Raw genomic sequence first — 14730 nt, forward strand, 5'->3', positions numbered from 1 at the left:
TTTGGGGAAAATCACACAGAGGTACAAGGGAATCAACAACTGAAGTTCATACACTCCCAGCTTATAGCAAAAAAAAAAAAAAGCCATACATCCCTAGGTTATATCCAAAAAGCAGTATCAATGAACCTGTGTAAATACAAATAAGAAAATCTGAAAGACTAATTCTATAAGCTACCTCTTATTAGTAATGAATATGAACAATGCTTTGAAATATAAAATACTTTGGTGTTTAGTAGCTTCTGTACATGAACATATCACTAAACATCAAAAGCATCTTTAATTTCTGTGGGGAATTTGGCAGCACAGGTGGTCTTTTGACATATAATTCCAATAGAAGAGTCAAAATATTGATAGCAAGATTCTTCTCTGTTGAAGATTATGGCAAATTGAGATTTCAGGCAGACCTGGATTATACACAGATTCTGGAATCATGATTATGTCTAATAACTGTCTCGTTTTCCCAGTCTGATACAGGATTCTCACTGTTCGTCCTCTGAATGTAAGGAATAAGATTAGTATTGGAGGAAACATGCTGGCTTTCAGTGAAAAACAATGAGGACTGCACATGACTTTCATGATTTCTTTTTGTCTGTGGCAGTCAAAGGCTGCACAAAGAACTTCACTGTCCTTACCACAGATATCTCCTCATTACCACTGTCAGCTGAAAAAGTCAAGCAGCCTTGGAGTATATTGCCATTAAGTTAGATAAAAGCTGATGTACCCATCCACCTTCCATTTATTGTATCCCAAGACCTGGAAAACTGTGGTTTATTCTCCTGATTTCCACATGTCACAACATGACAGTACTATTCAATTACACAGTCCAAGCTACTCTTTTCAACCAACATGTGCTACATGGCATGTTTTTTTAGTAAAAAAAACTAGCTTGTAACTTGCCTTTCCCTTCATTCAGAATGGTTCTTCCGTCTGTCACACTAATGCACTCTCTTCCTTACTACCTTATGGGCAAGTTTTCCTTTGCCAAATTCTCTCCCAGATGATGTTAAGGAAAGCTAAGTGAAAGAGTGAAATATATTGGTAACCTCTACTGAATTATACCTAGGGGACTGACATATTAAATGAAGGATATTGTCAATACTACATCTGCCAGAAGTGAAGAAATACATGTAGGGAAGGCTGAATAATACAGTCATTGCTTCATTAATCTGCAGCCTAGGACAAGATGTCACAAATCTATATAATGTACCTGAGCATTGGATTTTACTTTTAGATGTGATTTGAGATGAAAGATCTGTAAAAACACAGAGAGCTCTCTGCTGACTACACAACCAGGGAAGCATTATTCCAGCAAGTACTGGACTGAAAAGCTAAAGCTTGTGCCATTTATGCTGAAGCAGTTTTAGGGATCTTGCTTACATGTGTATTAAACCCATCAGCACTGAGAAAGAACAGAGGTAAATGCTGACTCTGGATATCCTGCAGAGATGAAAGTGATGGCTGATGTCTAAAGCAGGAAGGTGAGAAGGTGATCAAAATATGTCCCCTCACACAGGCATGAATTGTAGACCACAATTGTAGACCATTGCTGACCACTGCCTTAGTGTTACTGCCTGCACTCCATCCATACACTCCAAAAGCCTGAGGGGAAGCAAAGACAAGGAGCATTTCTACTTGGCAGTTAGCAGGGGCATTGGGGCAGCAAATATTGTTGTCTTTTAAATAATAGGATAGCTGGGATTCCCATGAGGATGTGGTGGGCTCCAAAAAACATTACATCTCCCTCCAAGTTCTGCACTTAGCAGAACTATTACAGAAACATGTCACAGCAAATACTTCTGGTCAGCGTGATAAATTTCTCCCCTGACTCTCTCTGCAGAAAGGGCAGGACTCTACCTCCAGATACAGTCAGATGTGCTTAAAAAAACAGAAGAGCTATTCAAGGGACAGCTTGAGTCTACAAAAGCCATGGCAGAATACCCAGTGTCACTGAGAGCAGAGTCCTGAGTGAAGCACAGATGTTGACAGCTTCCATGGGTCAGAGAATGACCCAGAAGAGTAAAAAGAGACTATTTTGGAATCAGTCATCTGCTGGGAAAGCTAAAGGTCTCCCTGGCCTGGGGGGGATAATCTGCTGACTTTCCTACCCTTTCGTGAGGCTTGGCAGTGATTTAATCAGTTCCCATGGGCAAAGCAACACAGACCTATCCTCTGCCAAAATAAAATCTATTCAGAATTTCAAGTCTGTGACCACTCTTGCGTTTGTAAATACTGCTTGTGCATATGTGCACATAAAAGAATCATTGTCTTTGCTGGATTACACCTCATGTGAGGTGTCAACGAGTGCATCTCAAACTTTTTATGAATATTAGGCATCCTCATTGATGCCTGTGATGAGAATTCCATACACAGCAAAACTCAACATATGTGCAGGTAGTCCCTACTGATACAAACCAGGAATGCTCTGTAGGTTAGGAGTGATGGATGAGTTAACATTGACATTTAAAACCTATGGTACTGGAAACAAAAGCTGATGTACCCATTAGTTATAATTTCCAATATTTGTTAATTCTTTCACAATTTTGCTGAGGAGTCTTTAGGAAAAAAAAATTGTTAAAAATTAAAAAGGACATCACAAATGCTTTTTAACCAAACATGAAAACCCATTCTAGTCAGCCACTGACTAGAAAAACAGCACAGTGACAGAACCCCAACACATCACATTCAAGAGGATGTGTATGAGTCATATACTCTGTATTTTAGGATAGATAATTCGGGAAGTAATTGGAAAAATTTTTCTCATGTTGCTAAAATTTTGAATCATCTGAAGAGTTGGTGGGAAGATCTAAAACTAGACCAAAGGGCCTGTAGAAGATTCACACATAGCAGAAATGCTCTCTCTGGATTCCACAGGCAGAAAGGAATAAATAACCCTGTGAGAGCAATAACAGGAGTGAGACACTCCTGTTACTCATCAATAACCTTTCCCCACTCAAAACTAGTCAAGGATGGGGTAGAATGATTACCACCAAAGCAGAGGCCTCCAGCTCACACTGCAGACTACAGCAAGTCTCAGAACATTGCTAAGTGGCTTGCAATGAAACCACAAAGATGAGGGGTTTTTTCCCCTTCCTCCAAAAATCCCCTAAGCATTAGGTACTACCCCTATCACAGACAGGATTTCCTGTGCCTGGTTAAGCTGAGTTACTGCTGAAGTGATGTGACACATCCCTCTTTCTCAGCACCAACATTTCATAGTGGCAGTAAACAGCATCATTTTCATTTATATTTAATGAGAAAATAAAATGACAAACAAACTTTAAATTATATGATTTTTCCTATTAAAAATAGAGGGGTATGAAAGGAATAAATCTTGGAATGTTTTGACATTTTCAGGGAAATATTTTTATTAAAGAAATGTAAGTACACAACAAAAAGAAGTGCTCAATTTCACAGTGCACAAAGAAAGTGGGCTGGCTGATCTCTCTGGCATAAATCAGAAATAGCATCATTTAAAATAATGGCATTACACCAGTAAAAAAAAAAGCTTGCAAGACCTGAGTTCAAAGACTATAACAGAAGGCTCCACTTTTCCTATCACAAAGAAAAAAACTATTAAAAGTAAAATAAAATAAAAATCATCCCCCTGAAATACCTTTGACAACTTCCTCCCCCAGTGTCTACATGTGGTGGAAAAAAAAATGTTTTCACTGGTGGAAAAAAAATGTTTTGCAGACTTATATCTGAAAATTAGAAAACATCAAATAACCTTTAAAGCCCTAACAAGCCATGACACACATCTATGACTAAGTGCTATCAAACTGCTTAAATAAGATTAAGCAAAATCCTTAAAAAATGATGATTCTATTTTCCAGGTTGGAAGAGGGGAGAAGAGGAGGCTCAGGGGGTCCTTATCACTCCCTACAACTGCCTGAAAAGAGGTTGTAGTCAGATGAAGGTCTTCTCCGAAGTTGCAAGCAATGGAACAAGAGGAAACAGTCTCCTGTTGCTCCAGGGGAGGTTTAAATTGGATATTAAGAAATATTTCTTCACTAAAAGGCTATTGGCAGGCTATCCAGGGAAGTTGTGAAGTCACATGTAGATGTGCTGGTTAAGGGACATGGTTTAGTGGAGGACTTGGCAGTGCCAAGTTACAGTTGGACTTGGTGTTCATTGGCCTACATCACCTAATTATGCATGTCAAACCATTGATTCACTAATTAAGGCAAAGATTAACAAATACAACTGTTCTTTATAGATGTCTTCATTTTTACAAGTTAGGCTGAACAAATCCTACTTTGTTTTGTTGCCATGACTTTTGCTTAGGGTGAAAATCAAAACAGAGACTTAAAAGAAAAGGTTAAGCATGTGAGGTGTGAACTCTTGCTGAAAGAGTGTGACTGTTGAGCAATAGCAAGCATTTCCTCTAATGTGGATGTATGTATTCAATACAGACACCCTGGCAACATAAGGATAGTGTGGAGACACCCAAATTTGCTTTAGGAGAAGCACAAATTAATTTTTGGCACTGTGGCTTTGATATTCATTATGTCTGGCTGCAGAGGTGAGAACCTGATGAGAACTAAAGACAGAATATTCTCTGCAGACTCAGCTACAGCTCAGAAACACAGCAGTTGCTAATAATTTGTGGTCAAAAGCAAACCTTCAGACACAGTGAGACTGCACATTGGATTTGACACTTACTGGGGCCAGACAATGAACAGGAAAGTTAAAAACTCTGTCGTATTTTTGCATTAAACTAAAAAAAGGCATCTTTGCACACGTTCATTTACATTTCCACTTTCAATTCTATAAAAACTACTTTCCCTAGAGAAACGTCTGCATTTAAATTCTATCACCATCCAATTCTATCTTTGATACACAGAGGAGACGGAAGTACCACGACTCTCTGCATTTCAATGTACAGGTGCTGTGAGCTTCCCTTGAGAGACTGAATACCACTGAATTGTGCCAAAGCCCAAGGAGTAATTCCTCCAAAACTTCTAATAAGGCTACAGCCAAACTGGGCAACTTATTTCCTGCTGACACCACACTGGCAAGTTGTTATTGTAAGATAAGATTTGCCACTTCCTCTTTTTGTTTTCCTTTAAAGCTGAGACACAAAAACACAAATCCAGGTATCACCAACAGCCAAACAGATTTCTAGTTTTTTGTGAAGGTGTGGAGCATCTCCCTGGAATAAATTAGTTTCCCATGGTACAGTTCTGAGTTGTACAGAACCACAAGCCTTGTCCTTCTCTCCTCCTGGGCTGGGTCAGGTGGGCAGGTAGGAGAGCTCACTCTTTGCTAATCTACACTGCAAGAAATTAATAAGCTTTACGTTGCTTTATTCTGTGCCTTCATTCTGTGATTCCTTATTGATAGTCACATTTTTGCCACTAATTCAATACAGTATCTAGCTACTGTTTTAGGAAATTAAGAATTTAGAAATCCCCCTTAGAATAGCATCATCTGCTATTACTGTTAAAAGCATTTATTGCTCCCTTGTCTTGACTGACACAATGGTCAGATGAAAATAATTATTTCAAGTTATTTCTGTATCTGTAATGTTGTAATACACCCTATCAGAATTACTTGTCAGCTATTACTGTAACTACTAGCATTACTACACTCACTAGCAAAGAAATACTGCACAAACATCTTGAAACACATTCTTCTGATGCTGATTTCTTATAGGACATGCAGATGTTCCAGACTACCAAGAAATAAATGATGGGAATTTCTTACTTTCATGCTCACTGAGCACTGTGATCACCTTGAAACAGTCATAACATAACAGATCTAAAGAAATTACATTACATATCTTAGAGTGCTCATTCATAGTTAAAAAGTCCATAGAGCAACACGTTATTTCCTCAGATACTCAGATGACTCAAATTAACAGTAGAAACAACTGAGAATAAACATTTACCAGAAGTGTTAAAAATTATAATAAAATCTACTGGGGGAAAAAAAAAAAAACCCAAACCAAACAAACACAAAGGAGGATAGATAGATAGATAGGTAGACAGATAGATAGATAGATAGATAGATAGATAGATAGATAGATGCCAAGTCAATGACAGTTGTTAAAGGTGTTGTGGTTTTGGTTTTTTTTATGTTATAGAAAATTTTTCAAAAGACAACACAATTAGTAAGCACATTATGGAATATCCTGCAGGTATTTTACCTTGTAATGGCTAGGAATATTAAATCATCAGCCCAACCATTGTCTTTCAGCTTTTTAAAAAGATATTTTTTAGTTTCTATTTATAAAAAAAAAATAAATTAAGACACATTTTTTAAAATAAATGTTAAAAATATATGTTATTTCTTACCTATAAATGGTGTGGGGAACATACACTTCTCTAATTGGGAATTCCAAAATCTCCTTGTGAGGGCGACTACGGTTTTCTGGAAATGGGCTCACTGGGAGTAGTTCTGGTGTCAGACAATAACCAATGTTTTCTGGAGCTGGGGAAATCTCCACTTTAAGTGTTCCTTTGAAATTAAATCACAAAAATCTTAGCAAAAATATGAAAAATGACCAGTGTACAATAAATGAAAAATTAAAACAATATGTAAGGTTAAATAGCAACACTGCAGAAAAAGGAACTGGTTTTGAGCTGCATGAGAAGGAAAGGATAGATACAGAAAGATACAGAGGAAGTAGCCTACACACATCCAACAACAGTTAAAACTGTTTGCAGAGATCAGATTTGTCATTTCTGGCAATCAGCCAGAAAGGAAAAACAGCTTTGCCCTCAGTTCATATTTTTTAAGGTTCCTCCACAACGCAGAAGAGGTTGAACTGTAATTTACTTAAAAAAGAAAAATTAAGCTGCTCAGGTGTTCGACAGTAGCTAAACACTGCCTGCACTTCTCTCCTTTGTGAACTAATGCTGACCCTAATATCAAGCTAAGGTGAAGTGTCTACACATTTTAATTTCTCACTATAAAATAGGAACCATTTCAAAGCATTGCAGAGAAGTAGCAAGGATCCCAGACATTTGCTTTAAAGAACTGTCTTCAAACATTTTGAATAATAACGAAAGATATCCAGTAGGTACACTGTAAATTACAGAGAAAATCAAATAATTAAAAAATATCAAGCTAAATGGAAATCTCCATATTCATTCATGCAGAAAAAAAGAATTCTAAAGCATCTGTATTCAGGTAGACACCAGAAACCCAGAATTTCCCACAAGGGCACACATTATAGGCTTTAAACCCAAGTCAAATATATTTTTGGGTTGGAATTTATAGAACAGTTTAGGGGAGAAAAATACACACAACACCTTCCATCCAAAATTAGGTCTGTACCTGGTAAAGTCTTCGTTCTTCTTTGCAAGGAAGATGATCTTTTGTAATCAGCTAAAAATTTAAACAGATCTTCATCACTGAGCCTGTCTCCTTCCTACCAAGAGAATGACAAAAATCAGTACCTTTGTAACAATACTCCATAACATGGAGAAAAGGTTCAGGACTGAACCTTGTCCTTTGAGGTATCCAAACCAAGTGAGTTACTATTTACTTCACTGCAGCTATCCTCTGTCCCCACACAAATACAATTGGTAGCTTTCCCCAACACAATTCATATTACATAAATTTAAAAAGGTCTTTTAAAATCAGAATTAAAGAGAATCCAGTACCTGTTTATAGAATGTGTTAATGGTCTGGGAGCTTGTTTTGAAGTTTGATGCTGGATAGTTGTCCTCTGAGTTGAAACTTCTCTCAGAAAACCTTCTTGCCTGCAGCAGTGTTGCCCTCTTGTCACTACTGGATCCCTTCCCTTCAAAGGGAAATTAAATGTATTATCATCTTGTCTTTTGCTTTTTGCTGCAGCACAAAGTTTCTCAGACTTCACTAAAAAACCACAGAAACATCTCACCAACATCCAGAGGACAGAGTACCTGAAACATTCTGCTTCTTTCATTTCAGATTATGTGAAATAGTGGAATACTAAGACACTAGTGGAATACTAGGACATATCTACTGAAGTGACATTATTTCTGCTGCAGAGCAAAAGATTATTTAAATTTTTAGTTCATGGGTTATAAAGCACATTGAACAATGGTCCTGCCTACCAAACTGAGATGTTTGGTATCTTGATTGCTCAGTATTGCTAGCTACCTCCATGGGGCAAAGGGAATTTTACTTCTACAAAGCCAGTGCTCAATGAAAATTGGGCCTTAATCATGAAAGAATATTCCGTAGACATAAAAATAAATACGCAGAGACAACACAGTGAGCACAATTAATTTGTAACTGTTTGCAGGACTGAAAAGGAAAGCTGACAAGACATGACTTTGAATATGTAATTCACTTTTGATGCCAGAGTGAATAACATTGTTTCCTATACCCAGTCCCACTGAAGAGTAATTTTGCCTTAGAAAAGTTAGACAAGTACCGTTTAAACCTTCAGTTTCTTGTATTTCTCGTTCAAGTGTAGAAAGGTTGAAGAAATTAGCCAGGCATATGGGAATCCAGGCGAATGGCATTCTGTACTTCCCCAACCTCTGACAAAAGGATTCAGCTTGTGCTTTCAGTTTTTCAATCTTTTCTTTTGTCTGAGACAAAGAAAAATAATGACGGTTTCAAAAGCAATCAGTTACTGAGATGCTGCCATAGACAAAAATGTAACTTACATATTTACAGTTCAGTAAACAATTTGAATTGGTATCCCTCATATTTTCTTGCTACATCACTGACAGAATTGTAGCTGTTTTGATTTGTTCATTCACTTCAATTGCTTTTCAATGAGCTCACTTGCATTACAGAAATGTGGCAGGCCAATCTTTTTGTAGTAATCTTCAAATCCAGAATGAACAATCATCATGAAACATTGGCAGGTTCTACTTCTTTCATCAGATACAGGAAAAGAATCCTATTGAAAGCAATATTCTAAAGGTGAGACATGTGGAAGCCCAGATAACACTGTCAATGTGTTCCAGGGAGGTAAATGACCATGAATTCCTTGAGCAGAATGCACATTATCTATGGACAACAGTACTGGACTGGACAGCTGCACACTACAATAGGCTTTCTGCCCATCCAAATCATTAGCATGTCTCTGAGGCACAAGTATTTCTGCTAATTCTACATTTCAGTAATTTTGTTTGCTCACCTTTACCTGCTTCATGACTCAAGACTCTGTCAGTATCAATTTCCAAATGGGTCACTAACAACAATGGATCTTGTCTTCTCCTGATTTCTTTCTGTCAGACATCAAACTGTTTGCACCATGGATGATCTAACTGGCTTTTCCTCCAGTGTTTTTGGTATTCCATCCTATTCTAAAGGTTCTGCTCTTTCTCTGTTTTTGTTTGTTTGTTTGTTTGTTTGTTTGTTTGTTTTTAGCATGCATTTTTTTGATCTAAATATTCTTTACAGTTATTTACTTACCTTGCCAGCCTCACTTTCTTTAAGAACCATGTAAGGTTCTGCACAGTCTCCGATTTCTCCTTGCTGAAGCACTTTTTCTATCTATAAAAAGCAGCAAAATAAGACAACTAAAGAAAAAAATGTCATCCAAATAGTTTTGTTTTCTAGTTTTCCATATTTGGAAAAACATGTTGTTTTACTAGCAATTTGAAAGAGCTTGCCTAGATATACAGCTGTATATAACATCTTAAAACTGTCTTTATGGAGTAACTGATAATAAACCTCCTAGTCTTCCATCTGTTAGAAAGCAGGAAATATATATGTGACAACACCATCAATCACTTACTACTGCATTTTCACTGAAATCAGGATAATTAACACATTCCAAACTGAGTGGTCCAAGCAAACTAAGTTCCAGAATTAAGCAAACAAAATGATGCAAAGTGCACTAAACCAATGCTAAAAAACCTCCACAGAATGTAAATAAAATTTTTGAAAGTGCCTTATTTCACTATATTTTTAATTTCCTTCAGGCACAGATAGGAAATTCTACATACTTAGTAGAACTGGTATATAGGATATTAATATAACTTCTTAGCCTGAGAACGAGATATATCTCTGGACACCTGCTCACATACTAATTTAAAAACTATGATAATTTATCTAATCTAGACAAAAGCCATGTCTGAACTCAAACAACAGGAACAGCTGGGAACAGGCAGAATGGTGTCAAAGCAGCACTGTAACATACCTTTATTACCAGGTAAATATCTGATGAGGGATAAGTGACAGAAAATATTGCTGATCTTGCCTGAGTAGACAAGTCAATGGAGGGTGTATGAGAACGCAATAATCCTCTTAATGAATCAGAATTGAGGTCACAATGAAAATTTTCTGAGATCTGGAAAAGAAAAAAGGGATTTAAATATATTGTAAAGCAAAAGTGCTTCAAATTTTATTGTAAAACAAGTCAAAAGTTGTGACTACAACTATAAAATAAACAATTGCAAGGATGTGACTGACTGGATAACAAGAATCTTGGATCAGACTGCATATGTAAAAAATTAGCAAGTTTTTAATAAGTTTTTCTAAATTATTACTCTGGAGATAAAAACCCAGGCCAACCGAACAACAATATTGTATACACACTTACCTTTTTTCTTTCTTTTATGTCATAGAGAGCTATGCATGCAAACAAAGGTTCTATCTCTATATCAAACCTGTTAAGGAAAGACACACAAGACACTGAGTGATGCTGGACTCATATGGATATGTACAATTAAAAAAAAAATGGAAGAGTTACATTTTGACTGGCACTTTCATTAAAGAATGCAGAGAAATATTTAGCTCCAGACCTCAGCTCTCTCCAGGTTTTGAGGATTTTTTTATTAGTGCATTATATTAGAGGATTTTAAGAGGAAAAGAAGGGTAGTAAACTGCATGCAATGCATTTTCTAAATTTGACAGAAAGGTAGTCTCAGAGATCAGTTAAGAATTATTGTACGTTGCTTTTTTTTTTCTGTTTATCAAGTTGTTCTGGTTTTAGCAGGAGGGGAATTAATTTTGTTCAGAGTGGGGCTAGCATTGTGGATTTGTGCTGAATGCAGGGTTGATAATATAAAGATGTTTTTGCTGTTGCTGAGCAGGGCTTGCCCAAAACTAAGGCCTTTTCTGCTTTTGGTATCTCTTGCTGGTGAGGAGACTGGAGTGTGTGGAAGATTGGGAGGAGACACAGACAAGTGACCCCAAATGGCCAAAGGGATACTCCAGACCATGTGGCACCATGCTCAGAATATAAATGGGAATGCAAAAGAAGCAAGCAGGGGAAATCTGGAATGATGGTGTTTGTCTTCCCAAGTCACATTACATGTGGACTTGCTGTCCTGGAGATGGATGAACACCTGCCTGCCCTTGGGAACCTGTGAGTTAATTCCTTGTTTTCTTCCCTTTATCTGTGTGTCACTTGCTTTTCCCTATTAAAATTTCTATGTCTCAATCCATGAGTTCTCCTATGAAACTTACTCTTCTGATTCTCTCCCTGGTCTTGTTGGTAGAGGAGTGAGCAAATGTCTGTGTGGGGCCTGGCTGCTGGCTGGTGTTAAACCACAGTAAAAGTCCAGCAGTGTGTAGGACACCAATCACTTTTATTTTTTTTTTAAATATATTATCTGGGTTCACTCTCAATTCCTTTTCATCCTGGCAAGTTAAAGACTTCCGTGCATATGGATAGAAATAATTCTCTGCTACACTAAGAATGAACACTTGAGCAGTGAATGCTGCTGTGGGGGACACCTGTGGTGCTGTAACAAGGAGTGCAGCTCTACACTGTTGTGAACTCAGAAATGGTGAGCAATGCTTGTGAAGGATTACTTACTTCAGAGTCTGCAGCTTCACCAAAATCCTGTGGCCCAGATGTTCCTTTGGGCAATCTGGCACTGGCCGTATCTCCACTGCATCTTCCTGTCATTAAACAGCCACACTCAATTAAAAATACTGTAAAATTACACACTTGAATAAAACATTTATGTGACAAGTAGCCAAGCCACTGCTACAGACTGCCCCCATTAACTGTGGGCAGTTAATGTCTCCATAGATGAAAGAAAATAGATTTATTATTTCTGAATATTTACATCCTTGACACCTATCTGGAGGGAGAGGAGAGGAGAGGAGAGGAGAGGAGAGAAAAGACCAAAATATGCAAAAATTATGTAGGGACATATTAATGAAAAACTGAAACAAATTTTTCTGCTATTGCTGGCATGATAATTTTTTTTAACACTTTACCTTACAAACTTACAGATCAAAAGCCTCAAAAGCTCTTGTTAATGATTCTATCAAATAATTACTAAGCAATTCAAAGACCTTAACAAAATCTGGTATTAAATCAAATCCTGAATATCTGGGATTGTCAAATTGCAAATCCATGTAACTTAATTTAAAATAAATTTAAATAAATAAATAAATACCTGAGGACCTTTCACAGTTCTTGAAGACAACCACTGGCAAAACCACCATTTTGTGTGCGTATCTGTGACTCCTGAGTAAATTCATTATGCTTAAATGCAAGTTAATTTTCACTGGATTTAGTGAATTGATTCACAAATATGACATTAGGAAGAGAATGGGAAAAAAGAAATTGAATTCCACAACAAGTGCACTGACATTACCATGATCATCTAAAAAACCTACAATATCTGGGACATTTATCTCTATGCAGCAGGAATAGCAGGAGTGCCTTTTGTTCACACATTTTTTTTTTTTTCATAGCTCATCTGGACCCTAAATTCCCATTACAGACAGCGAAACTCCCAAGACTGATTTACGAATTAGAAATATATACACATCAAAATTTGATAGACATAACCAAAAAGCCTTTTTTTTTTCATTTTGGACAATTCAGACTTGCAAAGAAATCACCAGAAACAGCAGTGAGGACAGCTCACCTCATCCACGGAGGGGTAGAGGGCCAGGAGCTCGGGGTGCCTGTTGGTGCGCCGTGCCTCTTCGTTCAGCCTCTCAAACTCCTCGGGGCTGAGGTGCCGCAGCAGCTGCTCCAGCCGTGGGTCTGGCTGAAGGCTGCGCAGCTCCAGGTCAGAGCACGCCTGGGGTGTCTTTGAGCTCTCCTCTGGGACAGGCTGGGGCCCCCCGACCTGTTGGGAAACAAGAAAATGTCAAGCTGCGTGGCTTGGGCACCAGGGTGTCACAGAATGGTTGTTGGTGATCTGGCAGAGGGGATTTTAAAGCCTTCTCTGCCGTGAGGGACTAATGGTGAGCTTGGTGCGGTGCTTGGTGCCATCACAGAATCACAGAATCCACTGAGCTGGAAGGGATCCTCTAGGATCACAGAGCACAACTCCCTGGCTCTGCACAACACACTGCAAGAATCACACCATGTGCCAAAAATGCTTCTTGAACTCTGTCAGGCTTGGTGGTGTGACCACTACCATGGAGAGCCTCTACCAGCGCCCAACCACCCTCTGAGTGAAGAACCTTTGCCTGATACTCAACCTAAACCTCTCCTGACACAAATTCAGTCCATTCCCTCAGGTCCTGTCACTGTCAGCACAGAGATGAGATCAGTGCCTGTCCCCCCTCTTCCCTTCAAAAGGAAAATGTAAACTGCAATGAGGTCTCCCCTCAGTCCCCTCTTCTTCAGGCTGAACAGACCAAATTACCTCTGCCACTTCCATAAATCTTCCCCTCAAGTCCCTCCACCATGTGTCCCTTCTTTGGATGCTCTCCAATAGCTTTATAGCTCTCTCGTATTGCAGTGACCAAAAATGGACATAAAACTCAAAATTTCACACAACACTCAACACTCCCCTCCACTCAAGGAGAGGTGACACCACGTGCTTCTTTTGAGGGAAGCTGCCATATTTGATCTCTTTTCCCAAAGTGAAGAAAATGTACCTGAAAAGTTGCATTGCCAGAATCCAACGTTTCTGATGCAAATGTCTGTTTTTGAAGCGTTTTGTGAAAATCTTTTCGGGATCCCTTGTTTTTCAGGCTACAAGTATCTGAATTCCCTTGGTTTCTTTATCCGACAAAGTCAGGATAACGTGATGAGGTGTTAAGGGAAAATAAAACAGAAAAGACAAATTAAGAATTGTTTTAAAAGTGAAAAGATCGTTCTGCAAAAAGCGGTGTAGCACGGCTTTTATGCAAAAATGTGACATTTCACAACTTTAATGTGTTTTAACATACCATTGCAACTCTACAATGTATGTTAAGAATAGTTCAAAAGTAACTCAGATCATTTTTCTATAGAGTATAAGACTGAGACAGCAGGAAAACCTGATCTAGGTACAAAATCTGCTCTTATCTCCTCTCCAGACACGGTGATTATTTCAGTGACCTTAAGAACATGGATCAGGATCACTTATCTCTTGGCTGGCTTCTTCAATTACATACATCAAAGCTCTTATTGCTCTTAATCCTGGACCTAGCTAGCATCCCAGGTTAATCACATGCAACAGCCTACACCTTCCAAAAAAATGCCTGGTTTTGAAGAGGGCTATTTCTATGCCAAATGTAACCCTCCAGGCTGGCAGCTTTGAAAAATTCTCCTGAAATTTCAAGTTATATTTTTGAGGCAGATGGAAAAAAACCCAGCAGGTATCCTGAAAAAAAGGTGTTAAATGCATCCACAGCTGTTTCTTTCAGTTTAGTATGCAATTTTCTAAATCCTGTGACAGTCTTCTTGCAATCAATCTCCGTATTTTACAACATCCTGCTTCATTCATTTTTCTTTCAGTGACACTCCCAAAGAAATGACTGAACATCTGAGTACTTTTATAAAGAAGACACAATAGGCACAATTGATCAGGGAGACACCTTTTTATTACATTTTGGGAGTAACTGAATTATATGCTCTGATGTGTTTTAATT

The 14730-nt window shown here is 38.1% G+C and overlaps 1 protein-coding gene across 2 annotated transcripts in view; it reads right to left on the reverse strand.

Moving 5' to 3' along the window:
- The window catches only part of DOCK8 (dedicator of cytokinesis 8), a 70913-nt gene that overhangs the window by 46387 nt on the left and 9796 nt on the right, over window positions 1–14730 (reverse strand). For both annotated transcript variants that reach the window (XM_083884505.1, XM_083884504.1), the window contains exons 4-13: window positions 13753–13876; window positions 12786–12992; window positions 11717–11802; window positions 10496–10562; window positions 10094–10243; window positions 9364–9444; window positions 8369–8528; window positions 7611–7750; window positions 7282–7375; window positions 6297–6459 (exon numbers count right to left, since the gene is read on the reverse strand). In XM_083884505.1, coding sequence (XP_083740631.1) covers window positions 6297–6459; window positions 7282–7375; window positions 7611–7750; window positions 8369–8528; window positions 9364–9444; window positions 10094–10243; window positions 10496–10562; window positions 11717–11802; window positions 12786–12992; window positions 13753–13876 — 1272 coding nt within the window. The remainder of the gene's footprint in view (window positions 1–6296; window positions 6460–7281; window positions 7376–7610; window positions 7751–8368; window positions 8529–9363; window positions 9445–10093; window positions 10244–10495; window positions 10563–11716; window positions 11803–12785; window positions 12993–13752; window positions 13877–14730) is intronic.

The sequence above is a fragment of the Zosterops lateralis genome, assembly GCF_965231275.1.
Source record: "Zosterops lateralis genome assembly, chromosome: Z".
NCBI classification, from domain to species: domain Eukaryota; kingdom Metazoa; phylum Chordata; class Aves; order Passeriformes; family Zosteropidae; genus Zosterops; species Zosterops lateralis.